Raw genomic sequence first — 27,888 nt, 5'->3', positions numbered from 1 at the left:
CGCAGTTAGCTGCCATTGCGATGAGACGCATAATTGGGACCACATGCTCGCTTCGCAACTCAGGCCCAGATCCTGCCGTTCGCATGCCATTCAAATAACTTCACACACACACAGCCGTACAAAAGGATTGCTTGCACATTTTTTTTAATGTTCTCCTGAGCCAAGGCAGCTGGGACTTTTCAGCTGTAAATCTTGATTCTGAAGCTAGCAGTCTTTGTTGCTGACCTCTCCACACTACCAGATAGACCGCATGTAAACAAGAAATTAAAAACGCATTTAGCAATGAGGGTCAAGTACTCTTTCTTATTACTTCTGGATATGACAAAGAGGAGATACTAAGGTTTGGTGGTGGCAGAGAGAAGAATCAATGTCAATTTTTCTCACTCAGTCATCTAGATAATTAAATTAAATAATTCACAGGGACCTTGCCACATAGATGCAGATGTTTCTGCAGCGCAACTTGCTTTGCATCAATCAATACCAGAGAGACTATTCCCACCATGCCTATTTTATTTCACTTGGCTTTTTTCCAATGGCTCTCTTTTCAATTTCTCATTTCCACTGATGCCCAGAACAAGTAAGGAATGTGGACGCACCATATTCAGCTTGCCCCTTAGACTGCCACCTGCGATGAGTAACTGTGCTTCTATCCCAGCTGCCCACAGGATTTAGGAAATTGCTGTCTTCACCGGCCCGGCTGTTTTCCTGACTGCCGTCATTTCTGGGAGCGGTTGCTGATGATTTTTGCCACCAATTCCTCCAGTCGGATGATGGTACGGGCCAGCTTGGTTTGGTCACTTTACGCAAATCTCTTTCCGCCTCTATTTCAGTTCCATCTACCACCTCAATTGTGACCTGCACAGTTCAAAATGGCACATGTTATGGCAAGTAAACAGGTCTCCAAATTAGACAAACGCAAGCTCATGTCACAGAATTGTTACGTGCAGGAGGCGACCATTTGGCCCATCGTGTCTGCACGGGCTCTCCAAACAAGCACCATGGCTTAGTGCCACCCCCCCCCCCCTGCCTTTTCCCCGTACCCCTGCACATAGTTTCAATCAAATCCTCAGCTAATGCCCTCTTGAATGCCTCGATTGAACCTGCCTCCACCACACTTCCAGGCGGTGCATTCCAGACCGAGTCACTAATTGTGTGAAAAAGCTTTTTCTCACATCACATTTGCTTCTTTTGCAACTCACGTCAAATTTCTGGGCCCTCTCGTTCTCGATCCTTTTACGAGCGGGAACAGTTTCTCTCTTTTCCACCCCCCTCAGGACCATGAGCATCTCTACCAAATCGCCTCTTAGCCTACTTCTCTCCAAAGAGAACAGTCCCAACCTCTCAAATCTATCCTCAATACTGAAATTTGAATAAGAACAGAAACTAATTCAAATAGTGACTCTGCAATGCCTTGAATGGTGCAGAGTTATCATATTTGCATGGTCGATACAAATTAAATTCACCTCAGAAAATTGAACCAAGCCATTTCAACTCCAAATACCCTTTTAACAATTACTGCCAGTCAACTTCACTGGTACTGAACTATTACAAGTGTGGAGTCGCATTCCATCAGGTTATAATTGTTGTTGGAGATTTTAAAAATCTAACATTTTATTTTATTTGAAATTTTTCCTGTCTTTTTTTTTTCTTCTCACTTCCACTTAATCCAATCTTTCTTTCTCCCTCTCTTCGCTTCTCTTCCTGTACCTGATTTGACATTGAAATCACTCACTCTAATTTAGGCTGCTTTCTCAGTCCTCATCCAATTAATTGAAATTTAAGTGCTGGAGGGCATGCACAGTGTTTGCCATGTTCACTTAGGCCCCAGATACAGGCCCCTGTTTCCCTGCAGTAATGGTATCAGTTCACCCTTCCAGCAACTTGTTGCGCTAAAAGTTTTTAAAACCTAAACAAACAAGGGCAAGTCCAAAGGTAAATCCTGTTAGATTGGGAAGTTTTGCACCCCAACTTCTGGGTTCAAGTCCCACTGCAGGACTTGATGGCCAAAAGAGGCGTGTCTATAACGTGACCAAACAGGTTGATTATCAGCCTGTAAACTCTTCCAATGCGCCTGACGTCAGACGGTAAAGAGCGGGAGAGTTTCCTGGTCAGCCATACTCCAAAAGGTGACAACAAAACACTGCAGTACACTGCCAAGCATGGTCATGGACCAATCCATGGTTGCGATTGCCCTCTTCGGGCGTGATACCTGGAGGGAAAAGATGTTAGATCTCCTGCTAATGCAAATTCAGGGCCAAAATCCTGTCTCATGGATTAGCAATCTTCATTTTGACATTTGTTATTCCTCAGATGCCAAGTTGCTGATTTTAGCCTGAATTACCGAGAGTAGCACATTGCCGTACTGGGGAGTGCTGCACTGTTGGAGGCGTCATCCTTTGGATTAGACTATGAACCAAGGCCTCGTCAGCCTTCTCAGCTGGATGTAAAACTTTCCATAGATTCCATGGAATCCCGACAGTGCAGAAGGAGGCCATTCAGCCCAACACGTCTGCACTGACCATCTGAAAGAGCACTCTGCCTAGACCCACTCCCCTGCCCCATTTCTGTAATCCTGCACATTGATTATGGCCAAGCCACCTAACTTTCACATCTTTGGACTGTGGGAGGAAACCTGAGGACCTGGAGGAAACCCGCGCATACACGGGGAAAACTCCACACAGACTGTCACCCAAGGTCGGAATAGAACCCGGGTCCGTGGCGCTGTGAGGCAGCAGCGCTAGCCACCAGTGATTCAACGGGACTATTTTGAAGAAGAGTAGGGGAGTTATCCTCAGTCCCCTGGTCAATACTTATCCTTCAATCAACAATCAGAAAATAAAAAAGATCTGGCCATTATCACATTGGTGTTTCTGGGATCTTGCTGTGCGCAGATTGGCTGTCACTTTTCTTACATTGCAATAGTATCTACACTTCAGAAAGGAGCACTTTAGTGACATTCAGTGGTGTGAAAAGCACTATATTAATGCAAGACTTTCTTTTTCTTTCGAAAGGCAAGACATTTTGCCGCAGAAAGATGTCTTGAATGGCAAATCATCCCTGCTTCTACTGGGGGGAACAAAGTGGTGTTGATGGAGGCCTAGAAGTTGCACTCTCACCTGTCCACATAGGTCAAGGAATTTTAAAAGGACTTGCATTTATAAAGTGCCTTTCATGATAAGGGGATGTCCTAAAGTGCTTAAAAGCCAATGAAGTGTAGTTATTGTTATCATTTATGAAATGTGGCAGCCAGTTTGCCAGACAGCTCCCATAAACATAATTGTGACAACAGCCAGATAATGTGTGTTTGTTTTTGTGATTGAAGGATACATCTTTGCCCAGGACACCAGGAAGAACTCCCTCAGTACTGCGTTGGAGTGTCAGCCTCGAGTTTTGTGCGAGAGTTGGGTTTGAACCTTACGGCTCAGAGGTGAGAGTGCTACCACTGAGCCATATGGCGCGTGATAAAAGCACATCTGAAAAAGAGCAGATGGAAAAAAATCTGCGATTTAGAAAAAATACCAAATCCATGATTTGGCCAGGGGGTCAGAGCCAATTGGAACAACCTTAACCAGACCTTCCATCTTATCCCCACTCCATCTAGCACTCAAAGGGCAACGCATTTTTCTTTAGGTTTTCACCAAGAACATTGTACCTCATGTTGGAAAAGCATCACATCCCATTCAAACAAATAAATATTAACATTGGCTCATGGCCTGGCTTTAGCAACACTGGAAAGAGGAACTGTTTCATTAGACGGGGAGGAACAGGAGTCTGGAGTTCCTCACGGGGAGAAATAGGAGTCTGGAATTCCTCGCCACACCAAAATGCAGCATGAGAATACAACACACAGGGCAACAAAGAAAGTTTAATGGTGTATGAATTGTAAGACTGAATGCAACACATCTCAAATTTCTAAGAGGCAAAAGGGGCAGCACGGTAGCATTGTGGATAGCACAATTGCTTCACAGCTCCAGGGTCCCAGGTTCGATTCCGGCTTGGGTCACTGTCTGTGCGGAGTCTGCACATCCTCCCCGTGTGTGCGTGGGTTTCCTCCGGGTGCTCCGGTTTCCTCCCACAGTCCAAAGATGTGCAGGTTAGGTGGATTGACCATGATAAATTGCCCTTGGTGTCCAAAATTGGCCTTAGTGTTGGGTGGGGTTGCTGGGTTGTGGGGATAGGGTGGAAGTGTTGACCTTGGGTAGGGTGCTCTTTCCAAGAGCCGGTGCAGACTCGATGGGCCAAATAGCCTCCTTCTGCACTGTAAATTCTATGATTATTACTTCTCCAGCCACATTTTCCAGTGGTCCAATGTCTATTTTTGCCTCTCCTTTACCTTTTATATATTGAAAGAAACTCTTCCAATCTTCCTTTATATTACTAGCTAGCTTGCACTCGTACTTCATCTTCTCTCCCCTTATTGCTTTTTTAGTTGTCCTCTGCTTGCTTTTAAAAGATTCCCAATTCTTCGGCTTCCCACTAATCCTTGCCACTTTGTATGCTTTATCTTTTGCTTTTATGCTGTCCTTAACTTCCCTCGTCAACCATGGATGCTTTGTCCTGCCCTTAGCATGTTTCCTCCTCCTTGGGATGAATTTCTGCTGTGCCTCTCGAATAACCCCCCAAAACCCCTGCCATTGCTATTCCAGTGTCTTCCCTGCTACGCTCCTTTTCCAATCAACTCTGGCCAGCTCCTCCCTCATATCTTTGTAGGTACCTTTATTTAATTGTAATACTGTTACATCTGACTCCAGCTTCTCCCTCTCAAACTGCAGGGTAACATATTATGGTCACTGCTCCCTAAGGGTTCCTTCACGTTAAGTTCCCTAATCATGTCTGCCTCATTACACATCACCAAATCCAGAATTGCCTGTTCCTTAGTTGGCTCGATCACAAACTGCTCCAAAAACACATCTCTTAAACATTCCAGAAATTCCTTTTCTTGGGATGCACTACCAACCTGATTTTCCCAGTTCCTGTGCATATTGAAGTCTCGCATGATTATTGTGATATTGCCTTATTTACATGCTTTCTCTATCCCCTGATTTATTTTCTGCCTCACATCCTGACTACTGCTAGGGGGCCTGTAAGGTTAAGGTTAAGGTTAGGATCAGCCATGATTAAACGGTGGCGAGATTAGGGGGGCTGAATGGCCACCTATTTGCTATGTTCTTAATAACAGTGAATCATACAGGAAACATGTTTACCCCACACTCAATTTCCACTTCATCAATGGTCTGGTAGATTTAAATTGTTGTCCTTTCTGTTGACACAATTCTCTACATCATAATAAATATCACACGCAGGTATGTTTAGGTAGTAGGGAACTGGCTGTCATCTCCAAAACTGAGTAGAACTATTCACCAACACCATCAACAAAATTCACCGTCGTGGTTTCTGATTTAGTTGCCCCCTCCTCAATTACAATCGTCCAACTCATTTACATCACCTATCTCTCTGATTGAATGGCTGGAAAAGGTTGGTCCAATTTGGCATGATAATCAGCTCTATGTTTTTGCCAAAGCCTGCATTGGCCAACACTCTCACCTGTGAGTTAGAAGGTTCTGGGCTCATGGTCCCATTCCATTGACTTGGGGCTGGATTCTCTGGGGCTTTTGCAGGTATATGGGGCGGGATTCTCCGATCCTGGGGCTAAGTGCCCCTAGGATCAGCGATCCTGCGCCTCACAGGGGGCCAGCACGGCACTGGAGTGCTTCAGGCAGCTCCAACTGCTGATACGGGCGCCGCGGGTCCGCGCATGCGTGCCACGGCAGGCGGGAGTTCGCGCATGCGTTGCTTCTCCGCGCCGGCCCCGACGCAACAGGGGCCCGGCACGAAAGAACATAGGTCCTCACCGGGATAAGCCCGCCCGCCAATCGGTAGGCCCCAATCGCGGGCCAGGCCACCATGGAGGCCCCCCCCCCCCCTCAGGTCAGATCCCCCGTTCCCCCCCACCAGGCTGCTCCCCGCAACATGAACGCCGAGGTCCCGCCGGGTAGGACCACACGAGAACGATGCTGCCGGGACTTGGCCTAACTCAGCTGGCACTCGGCGCATCGTGTGGGGAGAATCACCAGGGGGGCCCCGACCGGCGCCACGCCAACCGTGCCGGCGCCAATGGTGCCGATTCGCCGGTGACTGGAGAATCGGCGGAGTGGCATCACGTGATTCGCGTGCGCACCCCCCCCCCCCCCCCGCGATTCCCGCCCATGGAACTTAAAACACTCAAAATAATGTAAAGCTTGGATTTTCGAATTTTGTCAAGTAATTTTGACAAGAAAATCTATGTATATGGTTATTATGAGTCCAGATTTATGCTTATTGGACTGACACAGTGCCCTATAATACATCTGATTAGCAATCATGTTGTAGGGTCTTGAATACCTTTCGGTAGATCCTAATGATGTCCTCATAGTTTTAAGTTGGTTAACTGCATGTATTTATTCACAACTCTAAAGGTTCAAGCCAAGAACATTCTCCGTGCTTGTTTGTGCGCACAGCTTTGTCCAGCACCAGACAAACCCCTAGCCGTCGTCATGTTTTCTCTTACATCACTGTGTGGGTGGTATTATACTCAGTCCCACAGTAATCCAAAATGTCTCAGAGCATATGGCCATATCTGCCTCAACATCTGCATCATTGCATTGCAGTTGACAAGCAGTGTACAGCCATGTAAGCCTAAAATGTGCTAACTCCAGCCTACCCAGAGCAGCACTGCTGCCTTACCCTGGAGGCGCACTGCGCACTGTTCCCTCGCCCCAGAGGCGCACTGTTCCCTCGCCATGGAGGCGCACAGCCGCACTACTCGCTCACCCCACAGCTCCCTCGCCCCACAGCTCCCTCGCCCCACAGATGCACTGCTCCTTCCGGTGGGACTACACCTCTTAGACTTTTAAATAAGCTTCAATTCACCATGTATCGCTGTGATGTTTCTTTATCCACTTGAAGTCTGTGATGAAAACACCATCTTGCTATCGGGAAGCCTACAAACACATCTTTTCCATTTCTGTCATCGTCCGTGCCACCACCCACCCCACCCTTGGAACATCCTAATCTCAGATTAACTGGGAGCAATGCCACTGGAGATGAACAAGCAAAGATTTTTGCTAAAGTACCAATTAAACCAAAGCATGTCAAAGTCAATAATAATCTTTCTACATACCAGATTTACTTGAAAGAGTGCTGATGCTGACACTTCTGGATTTTAAGATAACTTATCCTCCCTTCCGTTCATATAAACTCAATTGTTTCAGTAAGGCTAAAACAGCTATAAAGTGACCAAATACAATGTGTTAAACTCGCACCGGCTTCATTACTGGGGGAGATGGTGATGTAGTGGTACTGTGGCTGTGCTAGCAATCCCGAGACTCAGGCTAAAGATCTGGGGACCTGTGTACAATTATTTTTATTATTCCTGCACAAGAAGATAACGTTGCTGACTAGGCAAGAACTTGTATTGCCCATCCCTAATTGCCCCTCCAGTAGATGATGGTGACCTGCCTTCTTGAAACCCTGTAGCAGGTACGTCCACAGTGCCGTTTGGGAGGGAGTTCCAGGATTTTGATCCATGTGGTAGCTAAGGGAGTTAAAGTTTGATTAATGAACTCTGGAACTGAAATCTAGTCTCAGAAATGGAGACCACGAAATAGTCGATTGTAGTTTTTAAAAAAAAATCCCAGCTGGTTCATTAATGCCCTTCAGGGTAGGAAATCTGCCATCCTTACCTGGTCTGGCCTACACGGGACTCCAGACCCACAGCAATGTGGTTAACTATAAACTGCCGGGGCGGCACATGGTACAGTGGATAGCACTGCTGCCTACACTGAGGACCCGAGTTCAAATCGCGGCCCTGGGTCACTGTCCGTGTGGGGTTTTCACATTCTCCCAGTGTCTGCATGGGTTTCACCCTCACAACCCAAAGATGTGCAGGTTAGGTGGATTGGCCAGGCTAAATTGCCCCTTAATTGGGGGAAAAAAATAATTGGGTACTCTAAATTTATTAAAAACAAATTATAAACTGCCCTCTAAAATGGCACAGCCATCCACTCAGCTCAAGGGCAATTAGCGACGGGCAACAAATGCTGGCCTAGCCAACCACACCCACATCCCATGAAAGAATGAAAGGAAAATCTTCCTCCCATTGAACAAGCATTAAGGAAAGAGGAAAACAGAGTCAGAGGCAAGTTCATTGACCTGAAACGATAACCTTGTTCCTCTTTCCAACAAGGAGATAAGGAAACGATCCTTTGCATGGAATGGGGACATGGTAAAGATGAGCTTCTTACTACTATATTTTGAACAAAGACCTCAATGTACTGTTGGATATCTTACATTTAAAGGGGACTCTCTATAGGACTATAAGTCCCTGTTGATAATAATGCCAGGTCCACACCTCGAAAAAGGTGTAAAGACTGAGCCTTGAATAGGTTCCAGTTGTGACAGTGAAGAGGAACTCCCTCGGGTGGGGGGATCCACGTTGACTTGGGTCTAACACTCTCAGGTTGTTTGTGGAGACTTCGAGAAGAAGAGACACCAAGAAGGGAAGAAAGAGAAAGTTGTCCTTACATGCTAGCCATCCTGCCTGATCTGGACTGGTACTCACTATTTGTCACAATGTGTTTTACTGTATACCTAGTGTGTTACATCCTGTGTTAACTCAACATATTCACCATATTACTTGCAGTAGATGCTGTGGAGCTCAAATCTCAACAAAATGTACTTGCTTACAGATATCGGCGGGATGGTGTGTGCCTGCTTCTCATTCCAGAGTTTGGTGCGGTTTGTATCACGCTCCACTCCGTCTCCTGCCAAGCCCATCTCAATATCACTTTCACAGATCCCCTGGAAAGTTTCAGATGACACGCAGAGGCATGATGACCGCAGTTTAGGAATTACTGTCTTAGAAGACACAGTGGTTAGCACTGCTACCTCACAGTGCCAGGGACCCGGGTTCGATTCTGGCCTTGGGTGACTGTGTGGAGTTTGCACGTTCTCCCCATGTCTGACTGGGTTTCCTTCGAGTGCTCCGGTTTCCCCCCATTGTACAAAGATGTGGAGGTTAGATGGGGTTATGGGGATAGAGCGGGATAATGGGCCAAGGTAGGGTATGCTTTCAGAGGTTGATGCAAACTTGATGGGCCAAATGGCCTCTTTGTGCATTGCAGGGATTCTAAAGAAGACTGGCATTTTGTTTTATATTTCAAGAGGATCTTTGAAGTAACATAGTTTCTGAAGTACAAAAGAGCCACTAAACATTGGCATTACGAGGCTTGCTCATGGATTTCAAGTGTTGCACAATCAGTTCCACAATAAATCATTATTGAGGACAACTCTTGAACTGTTCCCAGGATTTGGCCTTTGAGCGCTAGGTCATTAGTGAGTTTTATTTTAGTTCCACAATGTACCAAATTGCATTCGGAATTGATAGAGGGTTAGTAGACAAGGCAAGATCTGAAAAGACCACTTAGTGAATGAGTTTAATCAAGTGCAGTCTTGCACTCAGTAGGATCTCTTAGAGCAACATCTGCATTCTGTACTCAGCTGGCTACTATGTCGAGTGGGGAGCAACTGTTTATCATTTAAATCCCATTAATTCTTCAAATAGGCTGAATATAATATAACGCTAAATCTCCGAATGCTTGCTTAGCCATCGGAGGCTAAAGAAATACAAAGATAGTCCATAATTGGCAGGCCTCAAACACACATCAGCTTGTGCTTGGTCATTTTTCTATTCTGCACATTGTTTTATTGTTCTTGTTAATTGATCGAGTTTATGCGACACAGGCCGACCACTTTCGTAGCCAACTGTGCACGGGACGTTAACCAGTGCATTATAAGTTGCCGTATATCAATAATTTGACTGAAAGGAAGATGACTTTAAGGTGTTGTGCCGTTTTCCACACGTGTTGCGCCTCTGTTAAAACGGAGCTTTGTGGGCAGCACTCTCCTTTCGCATCAGAAGATTGTGGGTTCAGGTCCCACGCTAGAGACTTGAGCACAAAAATCAAGGCCAATACACTCCCAGTGCAGTGCTGATGGGGTGCTGCACAGTCAGAGGTGCTGTCTTTTGGATGAAGCTTTAACATTGAGGCTCTCAATTGCCCTCTCAGTTAGACACAAAAGATCCCATGGCACTATTTTGAGTAAGAGTAGGTGGAGTTCAGCATCGCTAAATAAGAGATTACCTGGTCATCATCACATTGCTGCTTGTGGGCGCTTGCTTTGTGTAAATTGGCTGCCACATTTCCTACATTACTAACAGAGGTTATGCTTCAAAAGTAATTTCATTGACTGTCAAATGTTTTTGGAAAATCTTTCCTTTTTAAAAAATAAAAATGATAAGACAAAATATAGCTCAATAGTTTGGAATCAAAATAACCACGTGTACAGAAAAAGAAGTAGAAAATTCAACAATAACACCCTTGTCACTCCCCTCAAAGAAAATTAAGAATGATGTTTGTGGAAATAAAATTAAATGGGTCTCATTTTAGTTCATGCTTGAATAACATAACTAGCTGGCAGCTCACTGTTCCATGTGAGTGCTGAGGACAATCACTGATGCACATCCTTCAGAAACAGAGCATCGAACACTAGTACTTAATGAAGGTGATGATAGATTAAGCTGTAATTTGTGCACTGCATTAGAAGATACAACACATTTAGTACTGTACCTGTATGTTGGGATTCTGCCCATTGATATCCACTTTGGACAGGTCAGGGAAGTTCTCGAGGTCTAAGAGGAATGTCCGGGGTCCATCTCTCTGAAAGGGTGCACGTGCGTCCTCCTGTAGAGTCTGGGGCTTTGGAAAAGTTCTGTGCTCCGTCTGGTAACGGGAAGCATCGCCCTTCCCATCGTACTCCCGCACCAAATCGGCAGTCCGAGCAGAACTGGCAGGTGGGGATTTTCCCATATTAACACTGTTCTGCAAAAGGAGGGCAATTCACATTGAGTAAGTCAAATTCAGAAATTCACGATAGCAGCAAGGCCAGTGCTCTAAATTGCTCTGCCGTCATTTCCAAGCTATGGAAAGAATCCACTGCCTAATGGGCACATGGGAAATGAGCAGAGGAATGGCATTAACTGAATTGCAGTTCAAAATATCAGGAGCACATTTGATGGGCTGAATGGCCTCGTTTCAGCACCATGTATTGTCCTATGATTCTCTTTACTAGATAACTTGAAGAAATTGGGCAGAGGGGCAGGAAGGGATGCGAGATCCCAATTCGCAGCTCAATGAACACAGCCAATGGCAGAAATGCGAAGGAGATGCTCAGTGTGGTGTGAGCTGTATGGGGCGAAAATAAATAAGCAAGGGCTCTGAAGATTACATAAAGCCAGCAATCCAATGAGTTTACTATGAATAAATAACTGGCAGTGAGTTACAAGGGAATAGTTCAATCAGAAAGTTGAGTTATGAAAATCAGCAGAAACACACACTTCAATTACTGCCTTAAACTCATGCCAGAGGTTTATTCGTTATGATGTAGAACTGTTTTTAAACTTTACTTGGCGTCAAACAGAACATGAACAGAATAAGAGCCAAATGCTTATAATATTATTGCTGCTGATTAAAGTCAGTTGATGATAATGATACAAGAGCTTAAGGGGCAAGGGAAATGGATTATTTAAAGCATTACACAGAAAATTTAAACAGCGAAAAAAATTATACACTGCATATTGTTAGGGAAATATCATAGTGAATTAAATGGCATCTTGTTAAGCAAAGAAATAATCTTGAACATAGCACATTGTACTGTAACGAATTTGAATGGATGCACTGTGTGTGTGTTTTTGTGTGTGTATTGTGGCGATCCCAGTTGGTGTTGTAACTGGACGGGACAATCCCAGAATGGAACACTGGCTCAAAAGACCGTAATTTTTAATTTTTTTATGAAACGTGGAGGAACAGAGTCACAGGCTGCTAATTAGTTTTAACAACAAGGAAAAAAAACATTTATTAAACATTAAAAAAATTGGATGATGACACAATACTCCTTTACTCCCCAATTACACACAGATTTTTAAATTAACGCAGATTACAAAGTACATCTTAAGATGCAATGGTCTCGTTAACACACAAAGTCCCTTTTAAGCACACAAGATGACTGTGGTAAGACACACTCCTCTCTGAACACAATTGAATATCTATGGCTTTCACTTCAAAATCCCCCCAGATGATTCATTTACCGTGAGACTGAACTCCAGCTTCCACACAAGTGATTTTGAATTTCATCTTCAAGAGTCACACTTCCAAATTTTCTTTAAATTATGCTTTCCCCCCACTGCTTCCATCAAGGTTTCACTTTCAGGTTTTACACTTCTCTCTTCATATTTCCTTTGTCATAAAAGCTTTTACACAAACTTTGAGATCCAGCCACCGATTTCCACAATTATTTCAAATATTATCTCCCAAACTGTAGTAATTTCTCACAAACCTTAGTACTATTGCAGACATCTTTCTGGCCTCACATGATCCAATGCCTTTACAACCCTCTGTGACTTTACTGAACAGTAATCTGTTCTGGTTCCCAGTTTCCTCTGTACGGTTAACTCCGGACCACGTGGAAATTTCTCTTTATTTCTCTAGTTTCCTTCTGGCATCTGTTTTCCATTACTCCATAGCATGGCTTTTCTTCCAGAAAGGCTGAGAGAGATGTTCCCTCTTTAGCCTTTGGAAACTAACTGCTTCTAGCAGAACTGTAAGAGCTGCCTTCCCTCTCAATACCTATCACCAACTGCAATCAAATTAGTTAAATTAAAACTTAAAAGCCTTTCTACCTTACAAGGCCCCAGTTGCTAAGCAACAACTGCTGGTTTATTTACCCTTCACACCATAGCCCTCTCTAAGCACAATAGAATCACAGTTGGAATTGAAACCAACCCTAATACATACAAACACCTTTGTCCAGCATGAATCTAACCATAGGGTTTACCCTTCCAGGAACAAAAATCTTAAATTAAACCTACTTAAAACTATACCTTATTTCTAATGTTTACCAATACAAATATAAATCCCTTAAAATTACCTTTATTTTCCTAACAGTATGTGTAATGTGTGTGTGTGTGAGAGTGAGTTAGTGGGAGCGAGTGAGTGAATGTGTGAGTGTGTATGAATGAGATAATCAGTGGGAGTGAGTGAATGTGAGAGTGTGAGAGAGTCAGTAGGAGCGATGAATGAATGTGTGTGTGAGAATGTGTGAGAGAATGTGTGACTGAGTCAGTGGGAGTGAGTGAGTGAGTGTGTGAATGTGTGAGCGCATGAATGTGTGCGCGTGCGCGCATGTATGTGTGAGCAGACGGTGGCGCAGTGGTTAACACTGCTGCCTCGTGGTGCCGAGGTCCCGGGTTCGATCCCGGGTCACTGTCCATGTGGAGTTTGCACATTCCCACCGTGTCTGCGTGGGTCTAAACTCCACAAACCCAAAGATGTGCAGGCTAGGTGGATTGACCACGCTAAATTGCTCCTTAATTATAAAAAAAAGAATTGGGTACTCTAAATTTGTTAAAGGAAGAGAGAAAAAAAAGAGAATGTGTGTGTGTTTAATAATAATCTTTATTGTCACAAGCAGGCTTACATTACCACTGCAATGAAGTTACTGTGAAAAACCCCAAGTCGCCACATTCCGGTGCCTGTTCGGGTACACAGAGGGAGAATTCAGAATGTCCAAATTACCTAACCGCACGTCTTTCGGGACTTGTGGGAGGAAACCGGAGCACCCGGAGGAAACCCACGCAGACACAGTGAGAACGTGCAGACTCCACACAGACAGTGACCCAAGCTGGAATCGAACCTGGGATCCTGGCGCTGTGAAGCATCAGTGCTAATCACTGTGCTACCCTTGAATGAATTTGCGTGAGTGAGTGGTGTGAATACACATACATACTCATGCTGAGGCAAAGGATACACTGAACATATGTTCAAAGTGTGATCATTAATGTCTGGCAGGACACAAGTGTGGCTGAAAGAAAATGTGATGCTTCGAGGAAGTGGTGCTATGGATAGAGAGATGGTGAGAGAGAAAGTGAGCAAGTGAGAGAGAGACACACACAGCAACAACACGTATTTACATAGTAGCTTTAACATCATAAGACATCCAGGGCACTTCACCAGAAAAGGCGACAAACATTGAGCCACATTAGGGAGTATTTGGAGAGGCGACCAAAAGCTTTGGCAAAGAGGTAGGTTTAAGGAGTATCTTAAAAGGATGATAGAGAGGCAGAGAGCTTCAGGGCAGCAAATTCTGGAACTTAGCACTGGAAACTGAAGGCATGGCCACCAATGGTGGAGCAATTAAAATTGGGGATGCACCGGAAGCCACAAGTGAAGACTTCAGAGGGTCCTGGGGCTGGTTTATGGTTGCTTTCCATGGACAATCAAAACATGCAACCCATCAGGTTGTGTCACTTACCCACTAGATTAAAATTACGCCCACTTGGACAGAGACTCTCACTGGTTATGACGTGGAAGTGGCCATGTGCCAGCTTAATGATTGAAACTCAAGAGGGTTATTTGACCATGAAAGATATTTCAGCCAAGCCCCGATCATTCTCACATGACATCCGCAACCTGCCCGACATCGAGAAAGCATCATTTGAAGAAATGGAATGCCTCCACCTCGTGCGCGAGGTTGGGGCTGATACAGCTGAAGGTGGTATACAGAGCACACCTCATGAGGACAAGGATGAGCCGATTCTTTGAAGGAGTAGAAGATGTGTGTGAATGTTGCGGCGGGGGGGGGGGGAGGACAAGGATGAGCCGATTCTTTGAAGGAGTAGAAGATGCGTGTGAATGTTGCGGCGGGGGGGGGGGGGAGGACAAGGATGAGCCGATTCTTTGAAGGAGTAGAAGATGTGTGTGAATGTTGCGGCGGGGGGGGGGGGGGCAGCTAATCACGTTCATATGTTTTGGTCCTGTCCAAACCTAGAGGATTACTGGAAGGAGGTTTTTAGGGTAATTTCTAAAGTGGTGCACGTGAAACTGGACCCGAGCCCCCGGGAGGCCATATGTCGGACCAGCCAGGGTTGGAAACGGGTGCGGAGGCAGATGTTGTAGCCTTCGCCTCGTTGATCACCTGAAGGCGGATCCTGATAGGTTGGAGAGCAACATCTCCACCCTGTGCCCTGGCGTGGCGGGGGGACCTGTTGGAATTCTTGACTTTTGAGAAGGTTAAGTTTGAACTGAGGGGAAGGATGGAGGGGTTCTACAATTCATGGGCATTATTCATTATGCACTTTCAAGAACTGGATAACATTGAACATTAGTTGGGGCGTGTGGGTGGGAGGGTTGGGGGGAGGGTGGCAGTGTGTGTTAATGGTGACCATGGGTGATTCCGGATTCCTTTTTGTCATTTGTTTATGTGAACATGCGGGCTAATGTTTGGGGGTTTGGTGGGAGGATGGGATTGTTGTTATTGATATGGGGAGTCATAGATTATCATAGAATTTACAGTCTAGAAGGAGGCCATTCGGCCCATCGAGTCTGCACCGGCCCTTGGAAAGAGTACCCTACCCAAGGTCAACACCTCCACCCTATCCCTATAACCCAGTAACCCCACCCAACACGAAGGGCAATTTTGGACACTAAGGGCAATTTATCACGGCCAATCCACCTAACCTGCACATCTTTGGACTGTGGGAGGAAACCGGAGCACCCGGAGGAAACCCACACACACACGGGGAGGATGTGCAGACTCCGCACAGACAGTGACCCAAGCCAGAATCGAACCTGGGACCCTGGAGCTGTGAAGCAATTGTGCTATCCACAATGCTACCGTGCTGCCCCTATTGGGACTAACATTGCATTCGTTACTGATTATTGTTTATTGTTGGTGTGTGTAAATTTGGGAGAAAATGTGAAAAAGGAGAATAAAAAATATACTTTTAAAAAAGAAGAAACGGTCGGGTGGGTCCTCCATATTCCACTCTGTCTCGCTCCAGAGCATGGAGGTTGATGCCAGTCAGCTGCAGCTGAAATCAGCTCATCCAACAACCTGCTTCATAGGCGCAATGCACACCTTATTGAGCAATGACTACATGGAATGAGCTATTGCTACTGCTGGAGATAGACAGGCCTATCTGTCTAGGCTTTTAAGTTTTGTCTTGTAGTCACGCGAACTTGGGATGAAGCACTCACTAGGGTTGCTCATTGTTACAATCAGCAGCAGGTAAATACTCTGACACATGACTGAATTGAAAACCGACATGAGATAATTGGTTTTTCTTTAGCTCGAGTGCTCAGCATCAATAGGCGACACTTGGAAAACGGGGTTGAAGTTTATCCCAAAGCTGCATTCCAACAGTGAATTTCTAAAACAACCAGAGAAGTGAGATTCATGATTAAAATGCTACTTTGATAATTATGTAATTTTAAAAAACGCATTTTCTCCAGACTTGCTCCAACCTTTTAACACTTTTAAAAGACGTTCCTCTGGGATGTCTTTTTGTTTTGTGTTGCTAAACATTAGTTTGAATTTCTAAGAGTTGTGGGTCAGAGGTTCAAGAGTTTGTCATTGTTCTGTGTGTTCTGGGGTTTGCAGTACAGATTACAACATAGTCCCTTTCGTCACTGCCTCATAGGAGCGTCAGATGGTAAATCAGCAACTTTGTGCAATGCAGCCGCTTAAACAAGTGGTCGCCAACAAATTAAATGGCCACAAACATCAGCAAAACGGAAATGATGGCCCGTAGCATGTTCGACTTCTACCCTTCCCCATTTGAAGAGGGGAAATCAATTTACATACAGGCATTTGCACCCAGTCCTGTCACTAGTGTGGTGTGTCGCACTTAATGGAGGTATAAAAAAAAGAACTGGGTATTCTAAATTTATTTTTAAAAACAAAATAACAGACAAGTAACAAGACTAGCAGGCGTCTAGAGGAATAGGAGATGTGACAAGATTAGCAGAATTTGATAGAGACACTGATGTCCCAATGGTCATATCAGATGCATTGTTTACCAGAGATCAGTGGGGCTGTACAAATGATAACCTCTAAAGTCAATTAATTTGAGAGATGCAGATAGCCAAATCCTCAAAGTGGGATATCAAAGAGACTGAACAGTACAACTGCTAGCACCCTCATGGGGGAAGCAGGCTAGTTCTTCATCCAACAGTCAGACAGGCTGTTCCATCTATGATCCGAGCCACAGAGGCCTGTTCCATCTAACATTTAGAGCCACAGCAGATTGCAGAGATTCTCCTCTTAAAAGATGCAGTGCTGTGTCTTCGCTGATCCAGGAAGAGATGTTTTCTCAGGTGTGGTCACCTAAGCAGTATTGTGTGGTAACTATTACCTGGATTTGACATATATAGAGAAATTTAAATTGGATGTTGCTTGGAACATCGCGGTAGCATTGTGGATAGCACAATTGCTTCACAGCTCCAGGCTTGGGTCACTGTCTGTGCGGAGTCTGCACATCTTCCCCGTGTGTGCGCTGGTTTCCTCTCCGGTTTCCTCCCACAGTCCAAAGATGTGCAGGATAGGTGGATTGGCCATGATAAATTGCCCTTAGTGTCCAAAATTGCCCTTAGTGTTGGGTGGGTTTACTGGGTTATGGGGATAGGGTGGAGGTGTTGACCTTGGCTAGGGTGCTCTTTCCAAGAGCCGGTGCAGACTCGATGGGCCGAATGGCCTCCTTCTGCACTGTAAATTCTATCTATGAAAAAGGGATGACCCAGTGAATTCAGGGAACATGGGTATAATTTGGGAACAAGAGGTAGCTTCATATAACACTGTGTTTACTTATTCATATACTCGAAATGTCATCGCAGAGATTAGTCCTTTGTCGTGTGTTTTTTCTTTTACTTTAATAAATATTCTTTATTAATTGTTTACACAACTGGACTAATTCCTCACTTGTACATTATTCCTCACATTATTCCAAACAAATGTGCACCACGAAGAACCAGTGTTTCAAGTTATCCTTCGGGGTTTTGAGACACTCTGGCAGGTAACATCAGTGGGAATCATTCCAAAATATATATTTCTAATACAGCTGCTTTAATCTGAAACAATAACAGAAAATGTGCGAAACACTCAGTAGGTATGGCAGCATTTGTGGAGAGGATAGGCATAGGTGTTTCAGAAAATCGGCTTTCTCTCACAACAGCTCTGTGCGTACTGAACAGGACCTTGGTCTTTCCCTCTGCAAACTGTCCCAGCTGTACTCTCTTGACTTGCCCAGTGGTAGCCTGGCAAATTCTTTTCACCTCGTTGATCTTGTATTGTTCCACGAGTCAACTGCTGAGACAGGAGGCAAGGGAACCTTTGATCCCCTTCATAGCTCTTGCTTCAGCACTGCCAGTTGGTGGGACATCTTTGGGTCAAATACTATCATGCTCCATTCCTGACCGCCTCCCTGGGTATGCATGTTTGCACTCATAACTGAACAAAAGCCCATCACAACCGATCAAAATAACAATTGTGTATTCAAATCATAACTCATTTTAAACATTGATAAAATCAATAGATCTTCTTGATGTATGTGTTTTACAACTCAGTGGTGTGGTGGTCATGTCACTGGGTTAGTAATCCAGTGGCCCAGGCTGTTGCTCTGGGGACACGGGTTCAAATCCCACCATGGCAGCTGGTGAAATTTAAATTCAATAAATAAATCTGGAATTGAAAAACTTGTGGTGCTGTGTTTTGAGAATTGCATTTGCCTTCTGACACATTGTAGCACAATCAATTACTCATGAGACGAGAAGAGATGAAGTCAATCGAAGGCTTTATTAAGCAGACTTGTTCCCCAGCAGCTCAGTTACAGAATGCGGCTGCTGGGAGAACCTGGGTTCTTATACTCCGCCTTACTGGGTGGAGCCAGCAGGCGGCAGATCCAATCAGGACCCAATGTCTGTCTACCAATAGCCTCTCGGCATCACAGGGTACCGTACTACCCCTAATACGTACCACCACATTCACCTCTTGTTAAAAAAGAACCCGGCGGGGTGGTGGGTCGCATGGTGGTAGGGGTTTACAAAGCTGGTACTGGAATTATCTTAACATGGTGGCTATGCATCGATCTCCACGGTGAACTATTTACACTGCCGCTTTACTGGGCTATTGAATTATTTACAGGTTTTGCTTTGTCACGCGGATTCAACGAGTCGAGTTGGTGCCCTGGTCGTCCTTGTAGATCGTCTCAGCCCCGGTGGTGGTGCAGGTGCTGCCTCGGGCACTGTCGTCACTGGGAGCGCGCGCTGTTTGTTCCTGTTTCACTACTCCTGGGAGGGCATGGGAGGAGGATCGATCCCCCCGGGAAGGGAGCGGCCGTGGGGTGCGCCGGCGGGAGGGAGGGGGTGATTGGTGTTGGGGAGGTGTGTGTGGTTCCGGCGGGTGCCAGGTCCCGCAGGGAGACCGTTCCTGTCGGCCGTCGGGGTATGCCACGTAGGCGTATTGAGGGTTCGCATGGGAGAAGATGAACCCTCTCGACCAACGGGTCCGATTTGTGCGCCCGCACATGCTTTCGGAGCAAGATGGGTCCTGGGGCTGCCAGCCAGGTCGGAAGTGACATTCCGGAGGAGGACTTCCTAGGGAAGACAAGGAGGCGCTCGTGAGGCGTTTGATTCGTTGTTGTACACAGCAGCGACTAGATGGAGTGGAGGGCATCTGGGAGGACTTCCTGCCAATGGGAAACTGGGAGACCTCTGGAACGTAGGGCCAGTAGGACGATCTTCCAGACCGTACCATTCTCCCTCTCTACCTGACCGTTCCCCCGGGGGTTGTAACTGGTCGTCCTGCTCGAGGCAATGCCCTTGCTGAGAAGGAATTGACGCAGTTCGTCGCTCATGAAGGAGGACCCCTTATCGCTATGGATGTATGCGGGGAAACCGAACAGTGTAAAGATAGTGCAGAGGGCTTTAATGACCGTGGCTGCGGTCATGTCGGGGCAGGGGATGGCGAAAGGTAAACGGGAGTATTCGTCCACCACGTTTAGGAAGTACGTGTTGCGGTCGGTGGAGGGGAGGGGGCCTTTGAAATCCAGACTGAGGCGCTCAAAGTGTCGGGAAGCCTTTATCAGGTGCGCTCTATCTGGCCTGGAAAAGTGCGGCTTGCACTCTGCGCAGATTTGGCAGTTCCTGGTGGCTGTTCGGACCTTCTCAGCAGAGATGGGGAGGTTGCGGGTCTTCACAAAGTGATAGAACCGAGTGACCCCCGGGTGGCAGAGGTCCTCATGGAGGGCTTGGAGACGGTCTACTTGTGCGTTGGCACATGTGCGGCGGGATAGGGCATCGGACGGCTCGTTCAGCTTTCTGGGACGATACAAGATCTCATAGTTATAGGTGGAGAGCTCGATCCTCCACCTCAAGATCTTGTCGTTCTTGATTTTGCCCCGCTGTGCATTATCGAACATAAAGGCTACCGACCGTTGGTCAGTGAGGAGAGTGAATCTCCTGCCGGCCAGGTAATGCCTCCAATGCCGCACAGCTTCTACTATGGCTTGGGCTTCCTTTTCCACTGAGAAGTGGCGGATTTCTGAAGCGTGGAGGGTCCGGGAGAAAAAGACCACGGGTCTGCCCGCTTGGTTGAGAGTGGCCGCCAGAGCTACGTTGGACGCGTCGCTCTGGACTTGGAAGGGGAGGGACTCATCGATTGCGTGAATCGTGGCCTTTGCGATATCCGCTTTGATGCGGCTGAAGGCCTGGCGGGCCTTTGTCGACAGGGGGAAGGTAGTGGCCTGGATTAGCGGGCGGGCCTTGTCCACGTAGTGGGGGACCCACTGGGCGTAATAAGAGAAGAAGCCCAGGCAGCGTTTCAGGGCTTTGGAGCAGTGGGGGAGGGGGAACGCCATAAGGGGGCGCATGCGTTCAGGGTCGGGGCCTATCACTCCATTACGCACTACGTAGCCAAGGATGGCTAGACGGTCGGTGCTGAACACGCATTTTTCCTTGTTGGAGGTGAGGTTCAGGGCGTTAGCGGTCTGGAGGAATTTGTGGAGGTTGGCGTCGTGGTCCTGCTGGTCATGGCCGCAGATGGTTACATTGTCGAGGTATGGGAACAAGGCCCGCAAACCGTGCTGGTCAACCATTCGGTCCATCTCCCGTTGGAAGACCGAGACTCCGTTTGTGACGCCAAATGGGACCCTTAAAAAGTGGTAGAGCCGCCCATCTGCCTCGAAGGCAGTGTACTTGCGGTCGCTCGGGCGGATGGGGAGCTGATGGTTTGCGGTCTTAAGGTCCACGGTGGAAAAGGCCTTGTATTGTGCAATCCGATTGACCATGTCGGATATGCGGGGGAGAGGGTACGCATCTAGCTGCGTGTACCTATTGTTGGTTTGACTATAGTCTACGACCATCCTCTGCTTCTCCCCGGTCTTTACAACTACAACCTGAGCTCTCCAGGGAATATTGCTGGCCTAGATTATGCCTTCCTTCAGCAGCCGCTGGACTTCAGACCGGATAAACGTTCGGTCCTGGGCGCTGTACCGTCTGCTCCTAGTGGAGACGGGTTTGCAATCTGGGGTGAGGTTCGCAAACAAGGAAGGCGGTTCAACCTTGAGGGTCGCGAGGCTGCAGATAGTGAGTGGGGGTATAGGGCCGCCGAATTGGAACGTTAAGCTCTGGAGGTTACATTGAAAATCTAACCCCAGGAGAGTGGGAGCGCAGAGGTGGGGGAGGACATAAAGCCGATAATACTTAAACTCTCTCCCCTGCACTGTTAGGTTCGCGATGCAGAACCCTTTGATTTCTACGGAATGGGATCCCACTGCCAGGAAAATCGTTTGGGTACTCGGATGGATTGAAAGAAAACAGCATCTTACCGTATCTGGGTGGATAAAACTTTCCGTGCTCCCAGAGTCGATCAGACATGGCGTTTCGTACCCATTAACCAGCAACGTCGTTGTTGCCGTTTGGAGCATCCGGGGCCGCGACTGGTCCAGGGTAACTGAAGCCAGTCGTGGTTGCTGCATCGGGGCGTTTTCTTCAGGCACCGTGGAGCCGTCCATGCTGGGGTCCTTGGCTATCAGCCAAGATGGCGGCGTCCACGGATCGCACGTGGTCGGGGGCTGAAAAAATGGCCACGCCCATGGATCGCACGTGGCCGGAGGGTCACAAGATGGCGGTGCCCATCCCCCCCCCCCGCGTGGAGTCCGGGACCCAAAATGGCGGTGCCCGTTGGCCACCCATGGATCGTTGGGGGGGTTGAGTCTGCTGTCCCCGTTCTCCCCCAGAGATTGTGGTGACGCCCCGGGACTGGCACACCGCTGACTAGTGCCCCTTCTTGCCGCAACTTTTACAGATGGCTGAGCGGGCCGGGCAGCGCTGCCGGGGGTGTTTCGACTGCCCGCAAAAATAGCACGGGCCCCCCCCCCCGGGTGGTCTGGTGCTCTGGCTGTGCAGGCTTGCGGGGTGGTGGGGGGTGCCGGGGAGTCGGTCGCAGCGGGGGTCCACAGAGCCCAAGAGGCTGCCGCGCGGTCAGGGGTGTAAGCGCGGGCATTTTGTGAGGACACATAGTGAGTCTCTCTCCAGCAGTCACTGGTGGATTTGGGATGAGGTCATAGCTGCCACGAAAGCATCCCTGATTAGGAGCTGCGTATGTTCGTTTGCGGTCACCGATGGGCAGTTGCCGTTCCTTCACAATATTAGCAGCGCGCTGTAGAACTCGTCCAGCGATTCTCCGGGGAATTGCCGTCTTATCGCGAGTTGGTGGCGTGCGTAGACTTGGTTTACGGGCTGAATGTAGATCCCTCTCAGCATGGTGAGCGCCGTCGGGAAATCCTCCGTGTCTTCGATGAGCGTGTAGATCTCCGGGCTCACCCTGGAATGCAGGACCTGCATTTTCTGGTCTTCTGTGATCTGGCCGGGGGCCGTTCGGAGGTATCCCTCAAAGCACGCTAGCCAGTGTTTCAATACGGCCGCTGAGTTTGCTGCATGGGGGCTGATTCGCAGACACTCCGGGGCGATCCGGAGCTCCATAGTCTTTTAAGTCTGCTTAATAAATTGTAGCACAATCAATTACTCACGAGACGAGAAGAGATGAAGTCAATCGAAGGCTTTATTAAGCAGACTTGTTCCCCAGCAGCTCAGTTACAGAATGCGGCTGCTGGGAAAACCCGGGTTCATAGAATCATATAATTTACAGTGCAGAAGGAGGCCATTCGGCCCATCGAGTCTGCACCAGCTCTTGGAAAGAGCATCCTACCAAAGGTCAACACCTCCACCCTATCCCCATAACCCAGTAACCGCACCCAACACTAAGGGCAATTTTGGACACTAAGGGCAATTTATCATGGCGAATCCACCTAATCTGCACATCTTTGGACTGTGGGAGGAAACCGGAGCACCCGGAGGAAACCCACGCACACACGGGGAGGATGTGCAGACTCCGCACAGACAGTCACCCAAGCCGGGAATCGAACCTGGGACCCTGCCGCTGTGAAGCCACAGTGCTAGCCACTTGTGCTACCGTGCTTCCCAACTAGTCAGGGGTTTAAATTTAGTTGGATTAGGTGCAGTTGTCCTTCAGCAAAAGAACAAGGCAGGGAACTCATCAATAGCTGCAATGGCAAACAGATCGCTAACACCGATAGAGCAGTTCCTCAGAAGAGAGAAACACACTCGATCTACAATATCAGTTTGATATAATAGCCTATCATGGACCTTTAGTTAGCTTGTTCAATAATCCACATAGCAAGCCATCGACCCAGATAGAGCACTGGATACTCAAACTATAAGATTCTGAATTTTATATTGAATATCAGGCAAGCTCAACCCAGCAAACTATCTTTTGCAACATCCATTGGCAACAATCGTGAAGAAAAGGTGCTGAATAAACTATGTACATCTAAATTCGACGCCAAATCCCCAAAACTATCGGACTTCAAAGAATTTTAAAAACAAGATGAGGCATTACAACTCTGTATTATGGATATGGTATCACAAAACTGGAACGGCGCAATTGAGATTATTCACACACCACAATGACTGGAATGAGTTCACCATGAGCAACACCTCATGCTACACAGCAACTGTATTGTCATTCTATAATCATAGGAATTTGTTGTCACGATAGCACATGGAGGTCACCAGGGAATTGTCAAAATGAAACAACTCCCTTAGGGGAAAGGAATGTATTGTTACATTTTGAGAATTGCAATGTACAGTAGCTTGAAGCTACTGTGCACATTTGTACCAGCAGAGGGAGTCTGCAACAAGAAAATGAAGATGTTTAATAAAAGGGAAGCCATTTATTTACTTGTGCAATTATCAATTCTGGGTGTCTCTGGCTGTTTCTGTTCCAAGAACTTCACAAAGTTCGTCTCAGTGATGGTGACCATGACAGCTATCATTAATTGTTGTAAAACCCTCACCTGGTTCACTAATTCCCCTCGGCAAACAAAATCTGCCATTCTTACCTGGTCTTCCCTACATTCTGACTCCAGACCAATGGCAGTGGGGTTAATTTTTCACTGCCCCTGAAATGGCCCCAGCAAACTGTTCAGTTCAAGGGCAATTAGGGATGGGCAATAAATGGCGGCCCACATCCTATGGAAATTTGAAAAAGAATTATAATCACTGGCGTTTTCTGAGATGAGATGTTATTTTAATCATCGAGACTCGTAGCACAACAGGGGGCCATTCAGCCTGTCAGGTCTTTGCTAGTTCTTTGAAAGAACAGTTATGCATAGTTCCACATCCCCGCTTTTTATCCATATGTTTCTCATTCTCAGGTCTCAGCCCCATTCATTCCTTTTTTAAATTGATTTATGGAATCATTCATGTGCAAAGTTAAAGGAAAGCCTCTTAGTAAACGGCCGCTGGTTTTTAGTGACAAGTTTGTTTGAAAGGATTATTCTTTAACTTTTTGCACAGAGGAAAATACTTGCTCTCTTTTGTCATATTGCGTAGAGGGGCAGATAGTGAGGTCATAAATGAAGTGACTCCAGTACGCGAAGAGTCCGAGCAGACTTGGGACTTGCTGCACATTTGTAGGATCCGCGCAGCATTTGCAATGGTGGATCAGGTGATTCTCCTTCACCACGTAACACTGGCCTGAAGAATCTCGAGTCTCCTTCTGCTGAGGTTTTTCCACTTGCTCTGATTGAGGCCCATTCTGAACTTGTGCAAAACGACTGACTAAAACACAATGGAACTGCCCACAGCATGGGAGGTTCCGTTGGTCATGAACTACTGCGCTCTCCATATACATCTTAAAGATTCAAAGAAGAGGGCAGGACCATGTACGGAGGGGACACAGAATAAGGCCAACACCTCCTCACCAAGCTAACTCGCATTACATGGCGTCATTCCAGAGATTAGGCATTTTCCCAAAGGACAGGATCTTACCCGAAATTCAAAAAACAACATTCTGGGATGCAGGAGCAGGTATACTCTATACCCTATTTGGAATGGAGTTTAAAAAGATTGCATTTACAATAGATCACAAACAGGAAACCTTCTCCTTATGATTTCAGGCCCCAGATCCAACTCTCTATTTGTCATGCTTTCAGACACACACACCACTTGAGAGTTCTGTCAGGCTATAGTTCAGGTAAGGTTTCTCAATCATACTTGTATGACTCGCTATCACAGAAAGCAGTTGAGGCCAAAACACACTGGGTGGGATTCTCTGTAGCCCGACTTCGAAATCGAGATTGGCAAAGAATGGCTTTGGACGCCGGAATAGGGACAGGCACCGGTTTGACGCCAATCCACGGTGCTCCACCCCCTCCAAATCAGGACGTGTGCCCCGCGCAGTTGCAACGCCGTTGGCACGCCATCGGCCGGCCCACCCGCGATGCTCCGCTCCTCACGGGCCGAGTTCCTGACGGCACGGGCCACATGTGGTTCCAGCGGTCAGGAACCCGGCGTGCCGGCTGCGGACCATGTCCAGCGCCGCCACACTTGTCCGCTGGCCGGGGGGCTTCTGCCAGGGCTGGGGGAAGTGGTGAGGGGTGGGCTGTGGGGTCGGGGTGAGTGGGTTAGGGTTCCAGCACAACCGGCGCCATGTTTTTCAGCACGACTGGTGCAGGCCGTCAGCCCTGCGCATGCGCGGCCCGGGACCTGCCGATTCTCCAGCCATTTTCAACTCTATGAAGGGAAAGAAGGAGCTTAACAATCAAGCCTGCCAGGCTGAATATTACATACCATTTTGGGAAGATGGTGGCAGAATGTAATATCACGAGATTAGCAACCCAAAGGCCCAGACTAATACTCTGGCGACAAAGGTTATTATCCCACCCACCATGGCAGCTGATGGAATTTAAATTCAATTAAAATAATCTGGGAATTGAAAGCTATTGCCATAGTGACCAAGAAGCCATTGTCAATGGTCAGAAAAACATATCTGGTCATTATTGTCCTTCTGGGAAGGAAATCTGCCTTCCTTACCCGGTCTGACCTATATGGGTCTGGTTACATGACTCCAGATCCACTTCAATGTGGTTGACTCTTAAATGACCCTCTGCAATGGCCGAGCAAGCCACTCGGTTCAATGGCAATTAGTGACAGGTGATAAAATGCTGGCACAGCCAGTGACACCCAAATCCCTCAAAATAATTTTTTTAAAGTAATGCTACAGACCTTGAGGAACTGCTGACTGAAAAATATTATGAATACCTCACCTTAATCTAAATTCACTGGCTGAAAATTTTCAAGATAACAAGAATAATCCAAAGCGTGTCAGACTTCCAGAACGTTACTGGAGTGTACAGGTGGACGGTGATCAGGAATTCGCACACAAGGAAATTACACAGGCAAACAATGGCAGATGGTGCACACATTATAGGAATTTAGGAATAGGTTATTCAGCCCTTAGACACATATATATACATATTATTTATAGCACAGAAACTGACTATTGTGTCCAACAGGTTTATGCTGGTGTTAATGCTCCAGATGACCACTCCCTTCATCAACATATCCTTCCATTTCTTTCTGCTTCTTGTGTTTATCCAGCTCCCCCCTAAATGCACCCACACTATTCACCTCAACCACTGCATGAGATAGTGAGTTCCAATTTTCATCCACTCTTTTGGGCAAAGACATTTCGACCGTATTCCTGGCTAGATTTATTAGTAACTATCTTTCATTTGTAGCCCTCAGTTATCCTCTCATCCGCAAGTGGAAACATCTTCCCTACGACTACCCAATCAAACCCTTTCATTAATTAGATTGTAGTTTGATTCTGATGATCAGTATCTTAGTACATAAAGAAGTTGACATCCTCCCAGCTCAACTAAAGGTTTCAAATTTGAGCACAATTTCTTTAGTGACCATATTAAAGGGCACTGTTAAAAAATCAAAATATACTGGAAGCCTTTGTTAATCGTCACAGCAATAGAGTAAGTGTTCACCTCATCAGATCCCACTCCCCCATCCCATTCCCCTCATGATGAGTTCCCAGTTACAACCTTAAGGACACCTTTTGGTCAATGATGATGCGTGGCATCAGCATGGATCAGGGAGCAGCTTACTCTATCCTCTCAAGGGCGGCAAGGTGGCACAGTGGTTAGTACTGCTGCCTCACAGCTCCAGTGACCCGTGTTCAATTCCGACCTTGGGTGACTGTCTGTGTGGAGTTTGTAGTCATTCTCCCAGTGTCTGCGTGAAGGGAAAGAAGGAGCTTAAGAAGCTTAGCAATCGAGCCTGCCGGGCTGAATATTCCTTCAGGTGCTCAGATTTCCAGATGTGCAGATTAGGTAGATTGGCGATGCTAAAATTACCCCAGTGATGTGTAGGCTGGGTGTGGTTGCGGGGACGTGGCGGAGGATTGGGCCTAAGTGGGGTGCACTTTCAAAGGGTCGGCACAGATTCGATGTGCGAATGGTTTCCTTCTGCACTGTAGGAATCCTATGGAATATTCTAAGGAATGACTCAGGGATCACGCGAAAATGCCAAGCCACAGTACACAACAGGCAATGAGTACTTCAAACACTCATGTTGCCGAGCTTGT

At 46.8% G+C, this 27,888-nt stretch overlaps 1 protein-coding gene across 1 annotated transcript in view; it reads right to left on the bottom strand.

Moving 5' to 3' along the window:
- ism1 (isthmin 1) overlaps positions 1–27,888 on the bottom strand; it is a 158,411-nt gene that overhangs the window by 55,814 nt on the left and 74,709 nt on the right. The window contains exons 2-3 of the mRNA XM_072506480.1: positions 10,668–10,919; positions 597–855 (exon numbers count right to left, since the gene is read on the bottom strand). Of these exons, the coding sequence (XP_072362581.1) occupies positions 597–855; positions 10,668–10,919 (511 nt within the window). The remainder of the gene's footprint in view (positions 1–596; positions 856–10,667; positions 10,920–27,888) is intronic.

Source organism: Scyliorhinus torazame, chromosome 1 (genome assembly GCF_047496885.1).
Source record: "Scyliorhinus torazame isolate Kashiwa2021f chromosome 1, sScyTor2.1, whole genome shotgun sequence".
Taxonomy (NCBI): domain Eukaryota; kingdom Metazoa; phylum Chordata; class Chondrichthyes; order Carcharhiniformes; family Scyliorhinidae; genus Scyliorhinus; species Scyliorhinus torazame.
Note: the sequence above shows the minus strand (reverse complement) of the source record. Positions and strands in the feature narration are given on the sequence as shown.